This window comes from Salmo salar, chromosome 17 (genome assembly GCF_965601325.2).
Source record: "Salmo salar chromosome 17, fSalSal1, whole genome shotgun sequence".
NCBI lineage: Eukaryota > Metazoa > Chordata > Actinopteri > Salmoniformes > Salmonidae > Salmo > Salmo salar.
Genome location: NC_138307.1, coordinates 57,781,619 through 57,797,571, shown reverse-complemented (window position 1 = coordinate 57,797,571; position 15,953 = coordinate 57,781,619). Strand labels below are relative to the sequence as shown.

Below are 15,953 nucleotides of genomic sequence, written 5' to 3'. Positions count from 1 at the left end.
TGGGAGGGAGGAATGGATGGAGAGATGGTGGGAGGGATGGTGGGAGGGAGGCCAGGAGGAGGGAGGGAGGGAGGGATGGAGAGATGGTGGGAGGGAGGGAGGCCGGGAGGAGGGAGGGAGGGATGGAGAGATGGAGAGATGGTGGGAGGGAGGCCGGGAGGAGAGAGGGAGGGGAGGGATGGAGAGATGGTGGGAGGGATGGAGAGATGGTGGGAGGGAGGCCAGGAGGAGGGAGGGAGGGAGAGATGGAGAGATGGTGGGAGGGAGGGAGGCCGGGAGGAGGGACGGGACAATGGGATAGGGGGAGAGGAGAAGGAATGGGAGGAAGAAGAGGAGGAGACAAGAAAAAACAAAACAAGACAAAAGGGTTGGACACGTCGTTGTTATAAACCCAAAACAGAGATTGTACAGAGAACTAAACAAGCAGACAACAGTGTTTTCAGGTTGCTAAGGAACAACAGTCAAAAAGCACAGCTAGCACCATGACGACCACACCCAACCCCATCTACAATAGGACAGCTCCAATCAGAATCAGTACGTTTTTGATTGGCAGGTTGTTGTGCGCCAATGGGGATGGCTGTTGATGACTTGAGCATTGAGATGAGGTGGGGTGGTTGAAGCTCTCTCCCTCCCTCTTCATCTTCCCCATCTCTCTCTCTCTCTGCCCATCTCTCTCTCTCTCTCCTACACACAAATAACTGGTTGTACTAGTATCCTCCCACTCTTCTAGAGAATGGAAATCTGTCCAATTTGCATTAAAACGATTTGAACTCATTAGGCCTGCATTGTGTGTCTGATTGGATGCCCCCTCTTCCTCCTCTCTCTCTCTCTCTCCTCCCCTCCTTCTCTCTTGCTGTCCTAGTCTGAGACATGAAGCCGACAAGAGAGAGAGGGGAGGGAGGCGGGGCGGGGCAGACGACTGTGACAAACCGTCTCTAGGGTTCTATGAAGAATGCGTTCTGAAAAGACATCACAGAAAATCACACAAATTGAGCAAATCTTGGGGGAGGGAGGGAGAGTGCGTGTGGTGGGCAGAATGATGCACATTCTTTGGGAACTCTTAACTATTTGGCGCTTTGGAGTTTGATCGGTGGGATCGTAATTGTTGGGTAATAGACTAGTATTAAATGAAATGGTATTACCCTTAACGTTGGCTTCCCTCTGGCTGAGGCCTGTTGGTTGGGGAGTGATCAGAGAGAGGCAGTGTCAATATACTGGAGGAGAGCTTCAACACCCCCACCCCCAAGCTAACACGCTAACACACTAACACACACTGAGCCATGCTAGCAGTAGTAGCACAGCCGTCCCCAGACCCACTCCACACACACTTTGTAGCTAGCTGACTGCACAGGATACAGTTAGCTAGCTAGCAGACAGGTCAAGTAGTCAGAACTGTGTGCATGGGGTGGGGGTGGACGGATGGAAAGAGAGACAGAAAGAGAGGGAGTACGAGTGAGTGAATGGGTGAGTGTGTGTGTGAGAGAGAGGATGGAGGGGAGGAAGACTAGAGTGAGAAAGGGAATGAAGGAGAGAACAGATGAGTGGCTGTGATTCATCCTCTACCTTTATGATTGTCTTGTCTTCTGTGATAGAACAGGGTTGAGGGTTAGGGATAGTCTAGACTATTCATTATGGGCCTGCGTAACGGTACCAATAAAAGCTAACTAGGTCTGTGTCGTAGCAAGATGTGGCAGATGAAGTTGCCTTGGGGTTAAAATGCGAGAAGACTGTCCAGGGTCTTGCTCTATCTGCCAGCAGTTGAGAAAGGCCAAGGTCGGTCATCTTGGAGCAAGTTAGAGAAACTAATATGGGGTAATTCTAGATGGGGCAAAATCTTAAAAATAGTTTGAAAACCCTCTTACAGTACATGACCCAGATGTTATGCTACAGAGAGAATCCACCGGTTAAGGTGACCTGCTAGACTGGGTCTTTTATGGCCGTCTACTCTCAGTCTTTCACCAACTCTCATTAAAAGGCAGTTCCTGTGGATTCTCCATTCAAATACGGTTTACTGGCAGTTATACCATAGAACCAATGAGGCATTTTACAATAGAAGACAGGCATTCTCTCTTTCTTCCACCAAAATGCGAGGCCGTTCCTTTGTTCGATACCCAAACTAAACCCCTCTGTTGAACTGAACCATATTAAAGTCAGTGCTAGAAATGACCAGATAAAAGCTTCTCTTTACATTCCAGTATGTTTTTTATCATCCAGCGGAAAAGATGGGATTTAGCCGCCTAGCCGACGGTATAAATATCTAGCAGGCCGCATTCTGTCATCAGCAACGGGCTCCGATAAGAGAGGAGAAAGGGAACAGTCCTTTCATGAATGTAGGGTAGCTCCCCAGGCCCAGCCGTGGATCCACCAGTGGTGTGATCCATATTTTATTAATAGTGGGTGGCGGAACAGAAAAGGCTTCTGATTGATATTGTGGTTTAATAGCAGCCCGTATTAGTGCAGAGCCAGGTGGGACATACAGACCCACTTGAAGGTCTATTTATCTACAGCCTCACTCTGATTCATGTATTTACAGCTCTGGACCAGGCTGGACTAAGACTGCTCTGACAGGCCTGTTAGGAAGACTGGGGTTTGTGGAAGTTATCTGCAGTAAAGGGGGACAGACTGAGATTATAATATTAATGAGGACAACAGACAAGTGATTGAGAGGAAGAGAGAGAGAGATGAAGAGGATGAAGGGACAGGGGGACAGAGAGATGGGAGGATGAAGGGACAGGGGGACAGAGAGAGAGGAGGATGAAGGGACAGGGGGACAGAGAGAGAGGAGGATGAAGGGACAGGAGGACAGAGAGAGAGGAGAATGAAGGGACAGGGGGGACAGAGAGAGAGGAGAATGAAGGGACAGGGGGACAGAGCGAGAGGAGGATGAAGGGACAGGAGGACAGAGAGATGGGAGGATGAAGGGACAGGAGGACAGAGAGAGAGGAGGATGAAGGGACAGGAGGACAGAGAGATGGGAGGATGAAGGGACAGGAGGACAGAGAGAGAGGAGGATGAAGGGACAGGGGGACAGAGAGAGAGGAGGATGAAGGGACAGGAGGACAGAGAGAGGAGGATGAAGGAACAGGAGGACAGAGAGAGGAGGATGAAGGGACAGGTAGACAGAGAGAGAGGAGGATGAAGGGACAGGTAGACAGAGAGAGAGGAGGATAAAGGGACAGGAGGACAGAGAGAGGAGGATGAAGGGACAGGTAGACAGAGAGAGAGGAGGATGAAGGGACAGGTAGACAGAGAGAGAGGAGGATGAAGGGACAGGGGGACAGAGAGAGAGGAGGATGAAGGGACAGTGGAGGACTGAGTGTGTGTGACAGTAGAGCATTAGAGACTGCTAGTGGCTAGAGGAACATCGAGGAGAGAAGAAGAAGAGAACTTCAGATAATGAGAGATGGTCAACAGTAACAGTAAGAACAACCTACACATCCACAGAGAAACACACAACAACCGACACATCCACATAGGAACACACAACAACCTAGACATCCACAGAGGAACACACAACAACCTACACATCCACAGAGAAACACACAACAACCGACACATCCACAGAGAAACACACAACAACCGACACATCCACAGAGAAACACACAACAACCTACACATCCACAGAGAAACACACAACAGACACATTCACAGAAAAACACACAACAACCGACACACCCACAGAAAAACACACAACAACCGACACACCCACAGAAAAACACACAACAACCGACACATCCACAGTGAAACACACAACAACCGACACATCCACAGAGAAACACACAACAACCTACACATCCACAGAGGAACACACAACAACCGACACACCCACAGAAAAACACACAACAACCGACACATCCACAGTGAAACACACAACAACCGACACATCCACAGAGAAACACACAACAACCTACACATCCACAGAGAAACACACAACAACCGACACATCCACAGAGAAACACACAACAACCTACACATCCACAGAGAAACACACAATAACCAACACATCCACAGAGAAACACACAACAACCTACACATCCAAAGAGAAACACACAACAACCGACACATCCACAGAGAAACACACAACAACCTACACATCCACAGAGAAACACACAACAACCGACACATCCACAGAGAAACACACAACAACCTACACATCCACAGAGAAACACACAACAACCGACACATCCACAGAGAAACACACAACAACCTACACATCCACAGAGAAACACACAACAACCTACACATCCACAGAGAAACACACAACAACCAACACATCCACAGAGAAACACACAACAACCGACACATTCACATAGGAACACACAACAACCAACACATCCACAGAGAAACACACAACAACCAACACATCCACAGAGAAACACACAACAACCGACACATCCACAGAAAAACACACAACAACCTACACATCCACAGAGAAACACACAACAACCAACACATCCACAGTGAAACACACAACAACCGACACATCCACAGAGAAACACACAACAACCTACACATCCACAGAGAAACACACAACAACCTACACATCCACAGTGAAACACACAACAACCGACACATCCACAGAGAAACACACAACAACCAACACATCCACAGAGAAACACACAACAACCGACACATCCACAGAGAAACACACAACAACCTACACATCCACAGTGAAACACACAACAACCGACACATCCACAGAGAAACACACAACAACCAACACATCCACAGAGAAACACACAACAACCGACACATCCACAGAGAAACACACAACAACCTACACATCCACAGTGAAACACACAACAACCGACACGTCCACATAAACCTGTGTGACGATGACAGTGACAGCCTGGTCTGATGCCGAGCAGGATAGACAATTTGGTTTGTCAGACCCCGCCCCATCTCCTCAGCACATAGAGACCACAGAGCGAGGGGGAGGGGGGAGGGAGGAGAGGAGGCAGGGGGATTGGAGGGGTTGAGGGGGGGAGGGAGGCAGTGAAGAGGAGATTGACTAAGGGGGACACTGCACTGCTGATTACAGAGTAGCTCTATGGTTGGCCAATAGCGAGGGAGAAGATATATTCTCCTTCTGTCTAGAGGAGAACTGTAAGGGGAGGGATAAGGAGCTCAGAACTGAATAGGGGGTGGATATAAGGAGGTGGGAGGGGTGAAAAGGATGGTGGGTAAGGGAGGAGGGGGTCAGGGTGAGTGTGTATATGGACGGAGCCCAAGAAACACACACCTCTGCTGAGTCCGTCGGGCCCTCGCAGGATCCGGCACTCCTCGATCTGGCCAAACGCAGAGAACATCACTCGGATGTCGTTCTCATTGCACTTCTTCGACACCATGCCGATGAACAGTTTCCTGTCCTCCACCGCTGCAGGGGAAGAGAGGAAGACGTTGAAATGGGTGAGAAACAAAAAAGGAGAAGAAAGAGAGAAAGTTTCAGCATTTCATCTGCCAACTGTGATCAATGTCTCATTACCACTTCAACACCAAGTCTCTGTGCGACTCTCTCTCTCGATTCGTTCCTCTCTCCCTCTATTCGTTCCTCTCTCTCTATCTCCTCCTCTCCCATCTCTCCGGGTTTCTTTTTGTCTGCCTGCCCCTCCTCCTCCTCCTCCTGTTTAATCCTTTTCTCTCTGACCCAATCGCTCCATTTATCTTGCAATACCTCGGCCTGTGTAACAGTGTGTGTGTGTGTGTGTGACCGTGGGAAAGAGACAAGAGAGAGAACGTGTGTGTGTGTTGCTCACCATTCAGAGTAATGCTAATCCAATTCATTTTTAATGAGGAATCTGTCAGCTCTTACCGGGAGGCGAAAGAGATAAGCGGTCTGTTGCACTCTGGGAAATCAATAGAGCACTTGTTTATTTTGCTGTTTGAATTGTTTGTGCGTTTAAAAAAAAGAACACATGGAAGATAAGTGTTGTTTCAAAGGCTTCCAACTCGTCTGTATACGTTCGCTCACTATCAGCACTGTAATGAATGAACTGGGAGTGGATATGGAGAAACAGCAGAGATATCCTTAACAGTGACTAAACATCTGTTAGCCGACCTGAGTCCGAGTTAGTGATGTATTGGGAAGCAGAGAAACAGCGTTTTACTGATTCCAGATCAGATTAAAGAAAGAAAGCGGAAAGTGAAGACGGGCTATCGATACAGCAGTGCAACGAAGACAGACGCGCGCGCACGCACACACCTCTTGATTGACTAAAGCAACAAACCGCTTAACGACAATTCATCACGGTTACAGCAACTCCAATAAAGGTTTATGAAACGTATTATCATTAAAAAGATGGATACATTTCATATGGCCGTGCGTTTCTATCTTCCATTACAGTAGATGATGGCTGCATCTACAGATGGCTGGAGCTTTACTAAGGTCCCCGTTACCTAGACGGATATATCTTACCAAGTCCTATTTCATAACCTCACAGAAGATGTCTGGAGCGGTAAAGCATTATTAAGGTCTCATCATGACTGATATGGATGGATCTATATGTTTCCAGTGCATTGTATTTCCTTAGTGGGCCGAGTCTAGAAGATGCTGCTTTATGAAGCTTTAAATGATGCCTGTGTGCTGTCAGGGGCTTTATGACACTACTCTGTCTCTCTCTGGGTGGAGCTCAGCCTGTACGGTTCCGTCTGTCCCAATGTTATTACCCTCTATCCTTCTATACTTTCAGTGGTCCAGTGGATGAGGAAAAGAGGCTATTAGTATTGGGACGTGGCCCCTGTCTGGCTTCTCTCAGATGCAGTAAAGCTTTATGGCTGGATAAATGGGGTTGTAACTGCATCTGCAATAGAGCCAGTTGTTTGTCTGTGTGTGTGTGTGTGTGTGTGTGTGTGTGTGTGTGTGTGTGTGTGTGTGTGTGTGTGTGTGTGTGTGTGTGTGTGTGTGTGTGTGTGTGTATGTGTGTGTGTGAGAGAGAGAGAGACGCAGGGAGAAAGGCTGGTTCACTGTGGGGCCAAAACAGTTGAACTCTCCCTGACCCCCTCCCTGAACACTTTAATAATTCATACATCTCTCTTTCTCTCTGTGAAACAGGATCACTGAGCCACAGACACACTACCACACACACACACACACCACACACACACACACACACACACACACACACACACACACACACACACACACACACACACACACACACACACACACACCCCCCCCCCCCCCCCCCCCCCCCCCGACCACGTAATACTCAATCCAGTGTGTGTGATCACTCACCGTTTGATTTCTCACTGTCTGCAGGCTTCATCTGAATGGGATGGTGCATCTGGAAAAGACAGGACAAACACACCTTTACAATACTATACCGACACACACACACACCTAGTGAGGACTGCACACACTCAGAGATCACACACTACATCAGACACACGCTGACTGATCACAGCACACCGACACACTACAAATTGGCCACTCTGAAAGTCACAACAGATCACACACTAAAGAGAAACTCTGAAGTTGTGTAGGAAACACACACTGTGACAGACATCGTCCAGGTGTTTCCCTCGTACCCTTGTTGCAGGTTTAGAGAGGTTGAATGGAGCTGATTGATGAGTGTTTTTTTTGGTTAGTGAGAAGATGAAAACACGTCACAGACAAGATGGCTGTCACATCTCTCTCTCTCTCTCTCTCTCTAAGGGGCTTTATTGGAATGATCAACATATTTTTACATTGCCAAAGCAAGTGAAAAATATACAGTAAACATTACACTCACAAAAGTTCCAAAAGAATAAAGACATTTCAAATGTCATATTATGTCTATATGCAATGTCTCTTTCTCTCTCTCTCTCCCTCCTTTCTGAAAGATGATGTGCTTGTTTGATCTGCAGAGAGACCAACGACAGTGGCTCAGCCTGAACAGTCACCGTGTGGCAGGGTGCTTTGATCCTCTGTCTGTCTGTCTGTCTGTCTGTCTGTCTGTCTGTCTGTCTGTCTGTCTGTCTGTCTGTCTGTCTGTCTGTCTGTCTGTCTGTCTGTCTGTCTGTCTGTCTGTCTGTCTGTCTGTCTGTCTGTCTGTCTGTCTGTCTGTCTGTCTGTCTGTCTGTCTGTCTGTGTCCCTCTCTGTCTCTGTCCCTCTCTGTCCCTCTCTGTCTCTGTCGCTCTCTGTCCCTCCCTCTCTCTGTCGCTCTCTGTCCCTCCCTCTCTCTGTCGCCCTCTGTCCCTCCCTCTCTCTGTTGCTCTCTGTCACCCTCTGTCCCTCCCTCTCTCTGTCGCTCTCTCTCTCCGTCCCTCTCTCTCTCTCTCTCTCTGTCCCTCTCTCTCTGTCTCTCGGTTGCTCTCTGTTGCTCTATGTCTCTCGGTTGCTCTCTGTTGCTCTATGTCTCACTGTTGCTCTATGTCTCTCGGTTGCTCTCTGTTGCTCTATGTCTCACTGTTGCTCTATGTCTCTTGGTTGCTCTCTATTGCTCTATGTCTCTCTGTTGCTCTATGTCTCTCTGTTGCTCTATGTCTCCCGGTTGCTCTATGTCTCCCGGTTGCTCTATGTCTCTCGGTTGCTCTATGTCTCTCGGTTGCTCTCTCTCTCTCTGTTGCTCTCTCTCTCTCTGTTGCTCTCTCTCTCTCTGTTGCTCTCTCTCTCTCTCTCTCTCTCTCTGCTCTCTGTTGCTCTCTGTCTCTCTCCCCATCTCGATCTGTCTCTCTCTCTCTCTTTCGTTCTTTTTACAATATGTTTATACATTGACTTTATTAATTTTCCACAACACTCCTACATCCACCACCCCAGTGTCACCAGTAGTGTCAATTCAACTGAATTTACTACCTGGACCCATTGTGCCCATTTTGGTTTCCATCTCCCTGATTGAGTGAGTGAATAATGTGTCCCCACAAGGTTAGTTGTACAAGACTGTGTGTGTGTGTGTGCCAGTGGATCACATGTTGGAGGGCTACAGTACAGAAATAACTGCATCCTCAAGCTACAGGCGCTGGCTAGCGGCTATCCCAGCCTCTGCCTCTCATACTCTCTCAGAAAGTTCTGTCTAGATGCCATCCTTCTCCCAGATATGTCTACCCAGATGGCCTTGCAGGCTTCATTCCTGGGCTCCACCACTACCCCACAATTCCACACTGCTGGTTCTTCACTGAGAGCCCTGGAGCTACCTACTGCGGTCACTCTTCATCCAATCACCATGACAACCCAAGCCTCCCCCTTTCACAATACCAAACATCTAAATCTGTGCCATGTGTCATTGTGAATGTGTCCTACACTGGTGACATTTCCCTCTGGTATGGTAGTTGGTAATTAGATTATTGACTATGACCCTAGTCCACTTGGAAACATCTCTTTCCCCTCGGCTAGTCGGGGCATGCCATGCAGTGCCCGTTCTGTGCCAGCTCTTCTGGCAGCGACGTCGAGGTGTCTATCCGTCAGAGTAGCTGATGACATGGAGGTAAACATTACCTCTCCAGCAGGGTATTATCCCCTTATCATTACCATACATTTTCCTACCCAACCAACACTATGCAACACTCCTCTCTGGACAGGGTTCAGGTGGGCTGCGTTCTAGTACAGTTACCCTCTAAACATTTCCTTCCAGGACACAACGGGCCAGAAACCTAATACCCCTCAGCATTTAATGTTCACCCTCTCACCTACAGCATGTAACCCATTCCTCGAACCCCTCTGACCCCCCGGCCTGCGAGGAATGTCCCAGGGCTTTAAAGGTCAGAGTTCAACTTGCTGGGCTACCACAAAGTGTGTATGTCTACAGTAAGTGTGTGTGTAAAGGGTGCGTACTGGCGGCAGAGAAGTCAGGCGCAGGAGAGCAAAAACTGTGTTCCAACGGAGCAGTTTAATAGTAAAAACCACCGTAAAATAGAACAAACAAACAATGGGTAACAAAACCCACCAGCATACATGCACAAGCACTTACAATAAACAATTCTGGACAAGGACATGGGGGGAACAGAGGGTTAAATACACAACATGTAATGATGGGATTGAAACCAGGTGTGTGGGAAGACAAGACAAATGGAAAATGAAAAGTAGATCAATGATGGGTAGAAGATCGGCGACGCCGACCGCCGAACGCCGCCCGAACAAGGAGAGGCATCGACTTCGGCGGAAGTCGTGACAGTACCCCCCGCGCGCCGACACCGGCCTCGGAAATGACCTGGAGGGCGAGGTGCAGGGCAATCCGGATGGAGTCGGTGGAACTCCCGCAGTAGTGAAGGGTCCAATCCGTCCTCCACCGGAACCCAGCATCTCTCCTCTGGACCATACCCCTCCCAGTCCACAAGGTACTGAAGGTCCCTCGCCCGACGCCTCGAATCCAGTATGGAACGAACGGAAAACGCCGGGGCCCCCTCGATGTCCAGAGGGGGTGGAGGAACCTCCCGCACCTCAGACTCCTGGAGTGGGCCAGCCACCACCGGCCTGAGGAGAGACACATAGAACGAGACACATAATACGGTAATCGGGGGGAAGCTGTAACCTGTAACTCATCTCGTTCAGTCTCCTCAGGACTTTAAACATACATACGTCCAGCGGGACACTGGATGGGAGTGGGCTCTGTACGTCCGCTTCCAGCTCCCACACTACCGGCACCACCAGGCAGGAGGCGGGGAGTATGGGAGTGGGATCCATGGGCCGCTCCTCTGTGTCATACAGCCGGGACAATGCGTCTGCCTTCACGTTCTGGGAGCCTGGTCTGTAGGAAAGGGTGAACACAAAACGGGTGAAAAACATGGCCAACCTGGCCTGGCGAGGGTTCAGTCTCCTCGCTGCCCGGATGTACTCCAGATTGCGGTGGTCAGTCCAGATGAGAAAAGGGTGTTTAGCCCCCTCAAGCCAATGTCTCCATGCCTTCAAGGCCTTGACGACATCCAACAGCTCCTGGTCCCCCACGTCATAGTTTCGCTCTGCTCGGCTGAGCTTCTTCGAGAAGAAGGCACGGGGCAGACCTTCGGTGGCGTACCCGAAAGAGGGATCCGGATAGGCCAGCACGGGACCTGAGGTAAACAGAGCCCTCAGGTGACCAAAAGCCCTGTCCGCCTCAGCCGACCACTGCAAACGTACCGGGCCCCCCTTCAGCAGTGAGGTAATGGGAGCCGCTACCTGACCAAAACCCCGGATAAACCTCCGGTAGTAGTTGGCAAACCATAAGAACCGCTGCACCTCCTTTACCGTGGTGGGAGTCGGCCAATTACGCACGGCTGAAATGCGGTCACTCTCCATCTCTCCAGGTGGAAATGCGGTACCCTAGGAAGGAGATGGACTGCTGGAAGAACAGGCATTTCTCAGCCTTGACGTACAGGTCATGCTCCAACAAGCGACCAAGCACCCTGCGCACCAGGGACACAGAATGTCATCAATATACACCACTACTCCCTGCCATGCAGGTCCCTGAAAATCTCGTCTACAAAGGCTTGGAAGACTGATGGCGCATTCATCAACCCGTACGGCATGACGAGGTACTCATAGTGCCCTGAGGTGGTACCGAAAGCCGTCTTAAACTCGTCTCCCTCCCGGATACGCACCAAGTTGTAGGCGCTCCTGAGATCTAGTTTGGTGAAGAAGCGCACCCCGTGCATTGACTCAATCACTGTGGCTATGAGCGGTAGCGGGTAACTATACCTCACAGTGATCTGGTTCAGACCTCGATAGTCAATACATGGGCGCAGACCTCCCTCCTTCTTCTTCACAAAAAAGAAACTCGAGGAGGCGGGTGAAGTGGAGGACCGAATGTACCCCTGACGCAGGGATTCGGAGACATATGTTTCCATAGCCTCCATCTCCGCCTGTGAGAGGGGATACAAGTGACTCCTGGGAAGTGCAGCGTCTACCAGGAGATTTAACGCACAATCGATCCTGTGTGGCTCAGTTGGTAGAGCATGGTGTTTGCAACACCAGGGTTGTGGGTTCGATTCCCACGGGGGACCAGTATGGGAAAAAACATTTTTATGAAATGTATGCATTCACTACTGTAAGTCGCTCTGGATAAGAGCATCTGCTAAATGACTAAAATGTAAATGTAATCGCCCCGTCGATGGGGTGGTGATTGAGTTGCCTTCTTTATGCCAAATCGGCATATCCCGGGGCGGCAGCGTAGCCTAGTGATTAAAGTGTTGGACTAGTAACCAAAAGGTTGCAAGTTTGAATCCCCGAGCTGACAAGGTACAAATCTGTCGTTCTGCCCCTGAACAAGGCAGTTAACCCAGTGTTCCTAGGCTGTCATTCAAAATAAGAATTTGTTCTTAACTGCCTAGTTAAATAAAGGTTAAAAAAAATATTCAGGGGGAATGTGCACGGTGGAGACCTGGTCTGGACTTTCCACTGAGGTAGCACCAATGGAAACCCCTAAACACCTCCTCGAGTACTCTCGTGACCACCCCGTGAGAGCCCTCTGTTGCCAAGAAACAGTGGGGTCATGACAAGCTAACCAGGGTAGGCCTAGCATCACGGGAAACGCAGGAGAGTCAATAAGGAAGAGACTAATTCTCTCCTTGTGACCCCCTGCATCACCATGCCCAGAGGAGTGCTGGCCTCCCTAATCAACCCTGACCCTAATGGTAGACTATCTGAGGCGTGAACGGGGAGGGCACAGCCACGGGAACAATGGGGATCCCTAAACTATGAGCGAACGATCTATCTATAAAATTCCCAGCCGCGCCTGAATCAACGAGCGCCTTATGCTGGGAATGTGGGGAAAACTCAGTGACATACAAAAACATATGTGCAACAGAGGGCTATGGGTGAGAATGGTGCCGGCTCACCTGGGGTAACGCCAGAGCGCCCTGCCTCGATACCCAGAGGAACCAACCCGGCACCGACCAGCAGTGTGACCTCTGCGGCCACAGATGGTGCACGAGCTGGAACCCCCTCCGGTCTCCCTGCGCACCGCCCCTCCCAGCTCCATAGGTATTGGAGAGGGGGTGCGGGGGGATGGAACCAACAGACCCCAATCTGAACATCCGCGGGTAGCCAGCAGATTATCCAGCCGGATGGGCAGGTCCACCAGCTGGTCGAATGTGAGGGTGGTGTCTCTGCAGGCCAACTCCCGACAGACGTCCTCGCGCAGACTGCAGCAATAATGGTCGATCAGGGCCCTGTCGTTCCATCCCGCGGCAGCAGCCAGGGTCCGAAACTCCAGGGCGAACTCCTGGGCGCTCCTCGTCCCCTGCCTCAGATGGAAGAGGCGCTCACCTGCCGCTCTACCTTCGGGCGGGTGGTCGAAGACTGCCCGGAAGCGGCAGGTGAACTCCTCAAACTGGTCCAACTCCGCATCTCCCTCTCTCCACACAGCGTTGGCCCACTCCAGGGCTTTCCCTGTGAGGTACGAGACGAGGCCGGACACCCTCTCATGGTCCGAAGGAGCCGGGTGGACGGTTGCCAGGTATAGGTCTAGCTGCAATAGGAACCCCTGGCAGTTCGCAGCCGTCCCGTCGTATTCCTGGGGAAGGGAGAGACAAATCCCACTGGGACCAGGATAAGGAGGGGCGCGTAATGGAGACCCCGGTTGTGCTGGTGGAGGCGCTGGTAGAACTCCCTGTCTCTCCCAGCGGTCCATTGTCTGGACAACACGGTCGATGGCGGTGCCAAGATGGTGGAGCATTGCTGCGTGCTCCCGGACGTGCTCCTCCACCCCTATACCCGGGGTACCTGCTCCTGCTGACTCCATATAGTCGGTCCGGAATTCTGTCAAGGGTGCATACTGGCGGCCGAGAAGTCAGGCGCAGGATAGCAAAAACTGTGTTCCAACGGAGCAGTTTAACCTCACTAGGGTAGGGGGCAGCATTCGGAATTTTGGATGAAAAGCGTGCCCATAGTAAACTGCCTGCAACTCCGGTCCAGAAGCCAGGATATGCATATAATTGGTAGATCTTGATAGATAACACTCTAAAGTTTCCAAAACCGTTAAAATAATGTCTGTGAGTATAACAGAACTGATATGGCAGGCGAAAACCTAAGGAAAATCCATCCAGGAAATGCTTTTATTTTGAAATGGCTGTTTTTCCATTGAATGCCTATCCACCATACAAAGACTTAGGACCCAGTTCACGATCTCTATGGCTTCCACAGCATGTGGCCAGTCTTTGGGCATTGTTTCAGGCTTTTACTCTGAAAAATTAGGGAGAAACAGCACTTTCAATGAGAGGACAGTGGAAATTTCCAGACATGAGTCCAGAGCGTGACCGGGAGCGCACCTTTCTTGTTTTTCCTTTTCTATTGACAAAGTTATTGTCCGGTTGAAAGATGATCGATTATTTATGACAAAAACAACCTGAGGATTGATTTTAAACATCGTTTGACATGTTTCTACGAATTCTTATGGTACTTTTTAGATTTTTTGTCTGGCTGTTGTGAACGCGCTGTTGTTCCATTGGATTAATGTGAAACGCACCAACAAAACGCACCAAGGTTTTTGGACATAAAGAGGGACATTATCGAACAAAACGAACATTTATTATGTAACATGGAGTCTTCGGAGTGCAACCATATGAAGATCAAAGGTAAGTGATACATTTTATCGCCATTTCTGACTTTTGTTACTCGTCTACTTGGCTGGTTCCTGTTTGTAATGATTTGTCTGCTGGGCGCTGTTCTCAGATAATCACATGGTTTGCTTTTGCCGTAAAGCCTTTTTGAAACCTGACACAGCGGTTGGATTAACAACAAGTGTATCTTTAAGCTGGTGTATAACATTTGTATTTTTTATGTATGTTTATTATGAGAATTTCTGTTTTGTTGAGTTTCACGCTCTGCATTTTCACCGGATTTTGTTTGAGACAGTGTTTTACTGAACAAAATGCGCTACAAAACAGAGGTTTTTGGATATAAAGAGGGACTTGATCGAACAAAACGAACATGTATTGGGTAACTGGGAGTTTTGTGAGTCTAACCATATGAAGATCAAAGGTAAGTGATTCATTTTATTGCTATTTCTGACTTTTATTACTCGTCTACTTAGCTGGATACTGTTTGTAAGGATTTGTCTGCTGGGCGCGGTTCTCAGATAATCGCATGGTTTGCTTTCGCTGGAAAATCTTTTTGAAACCTGACACCGTGGTTGGATTAACAAGAAGTTAATCTTTAAACCGATGTATAACACTTGTATGTTTCATGAATTCTTATAATGAGTATTTCTGTTTTTGAATTTGGCGCTCTGCAATTTCACTGGATGTTGGCCAGGTGGGACGCTAGCTTCCCACACCCCCTAGAGAGGTTGATAATAAAAACCACCGTAAAATAGAACAAACAAACAATGGGTAACAAAATCCGTCACACACCAGCATATGTGCGCAAGCAATAAACAATAATAAATTCTGGACAAGGGGGGAACAGAGGGTTAAATACACAACATGTAATGATAGAATTGAAACTAGGTGTGTGGGAAGACAAGACAAAACAAATGGAAAATGAAAAGTAGATCGATGATGGCTAGAAGACCGGCGACGCCGACCGCTGCCCGAACAAGAAGAGGCATCGACTTCGGCGGAAATCGTGACAGTGTGTGTGTGTAGAGAAACCCCCACTGAGTCCTGCATGCTGCCAGCAACAGTGTAGCCTTTGCCAGCAGTCAGCACCTCGATAACACTTTCACCTGACTAGTGTGTGAGCCAATAGAAGAGCTCTCAGCTACTGTACCCTAGACCCTGGTATCATACACACCACGTCTACTCAGCAACACACACACACTTTCAGGGTCACACATTTTCACAGATCTCACACTAGCAACACTACACATTGTAGCCACTCTTCCGTCTAGTTTCTACCTATCCCTTTCTCTTTCCCTCTTTCCCTCAGCCTACTTATCCCTCTCTCCTCTGTGGGGTGGAGGTAGAGGCAGTGACACAGAGACAGACAGATGGTCCTCATAGTGGGGAGTCAATAACTGTGGTCCACACACACACACACACACACACACACACACACACACACACACACACACACACACACCACACACACACACACACACACACACACACACACACACACACA

At 49.2% G+C, this 15,953-nt stretch overlaps 1 protein-coding gene across 24 annotated transcripts in view; it reads right to left on the bottom strand.

Annotated features, from left to right (window-relative positions):
• Nucleotides 1–15,953, bottom strand: part of LOC106576215 (CUGBP Elav-like family member 2) — a 291,724-nt gene that overhangs the window by 29,288 nt on the left and 246,483 nt on the right. For 14 of the 24 annotated variants that reach the window (XM_082963896.1, XM_082963894.1, XM_082963892.1 and 11 more), the window contains 3 exons: nucleotides 7,235–7,283; nucleotides 5,243–5,377; nucleotides 1,143–1,172 (listed from right to left, as the gene is read on the bottom strand). In XM_082963896.1, the coding sequence (XP_082820022.1) occupies nucleotides 1,143–1,172; nucleotides 5,243–5,377; nucleotides 7,235–7,283 (214 nt within the window). The remainder of the gene's footprint in view (nucleotides 1–1,142; nucleotides 1,173–5,242; nucleotides 5,378–7,234; nucleotides 7,284–15,953) is intronic. The other 10 variants (XM_082963913.1, XM_082963914.1, XM_082963895.1 and 7 more) reach the window with 1 other exon arrangement.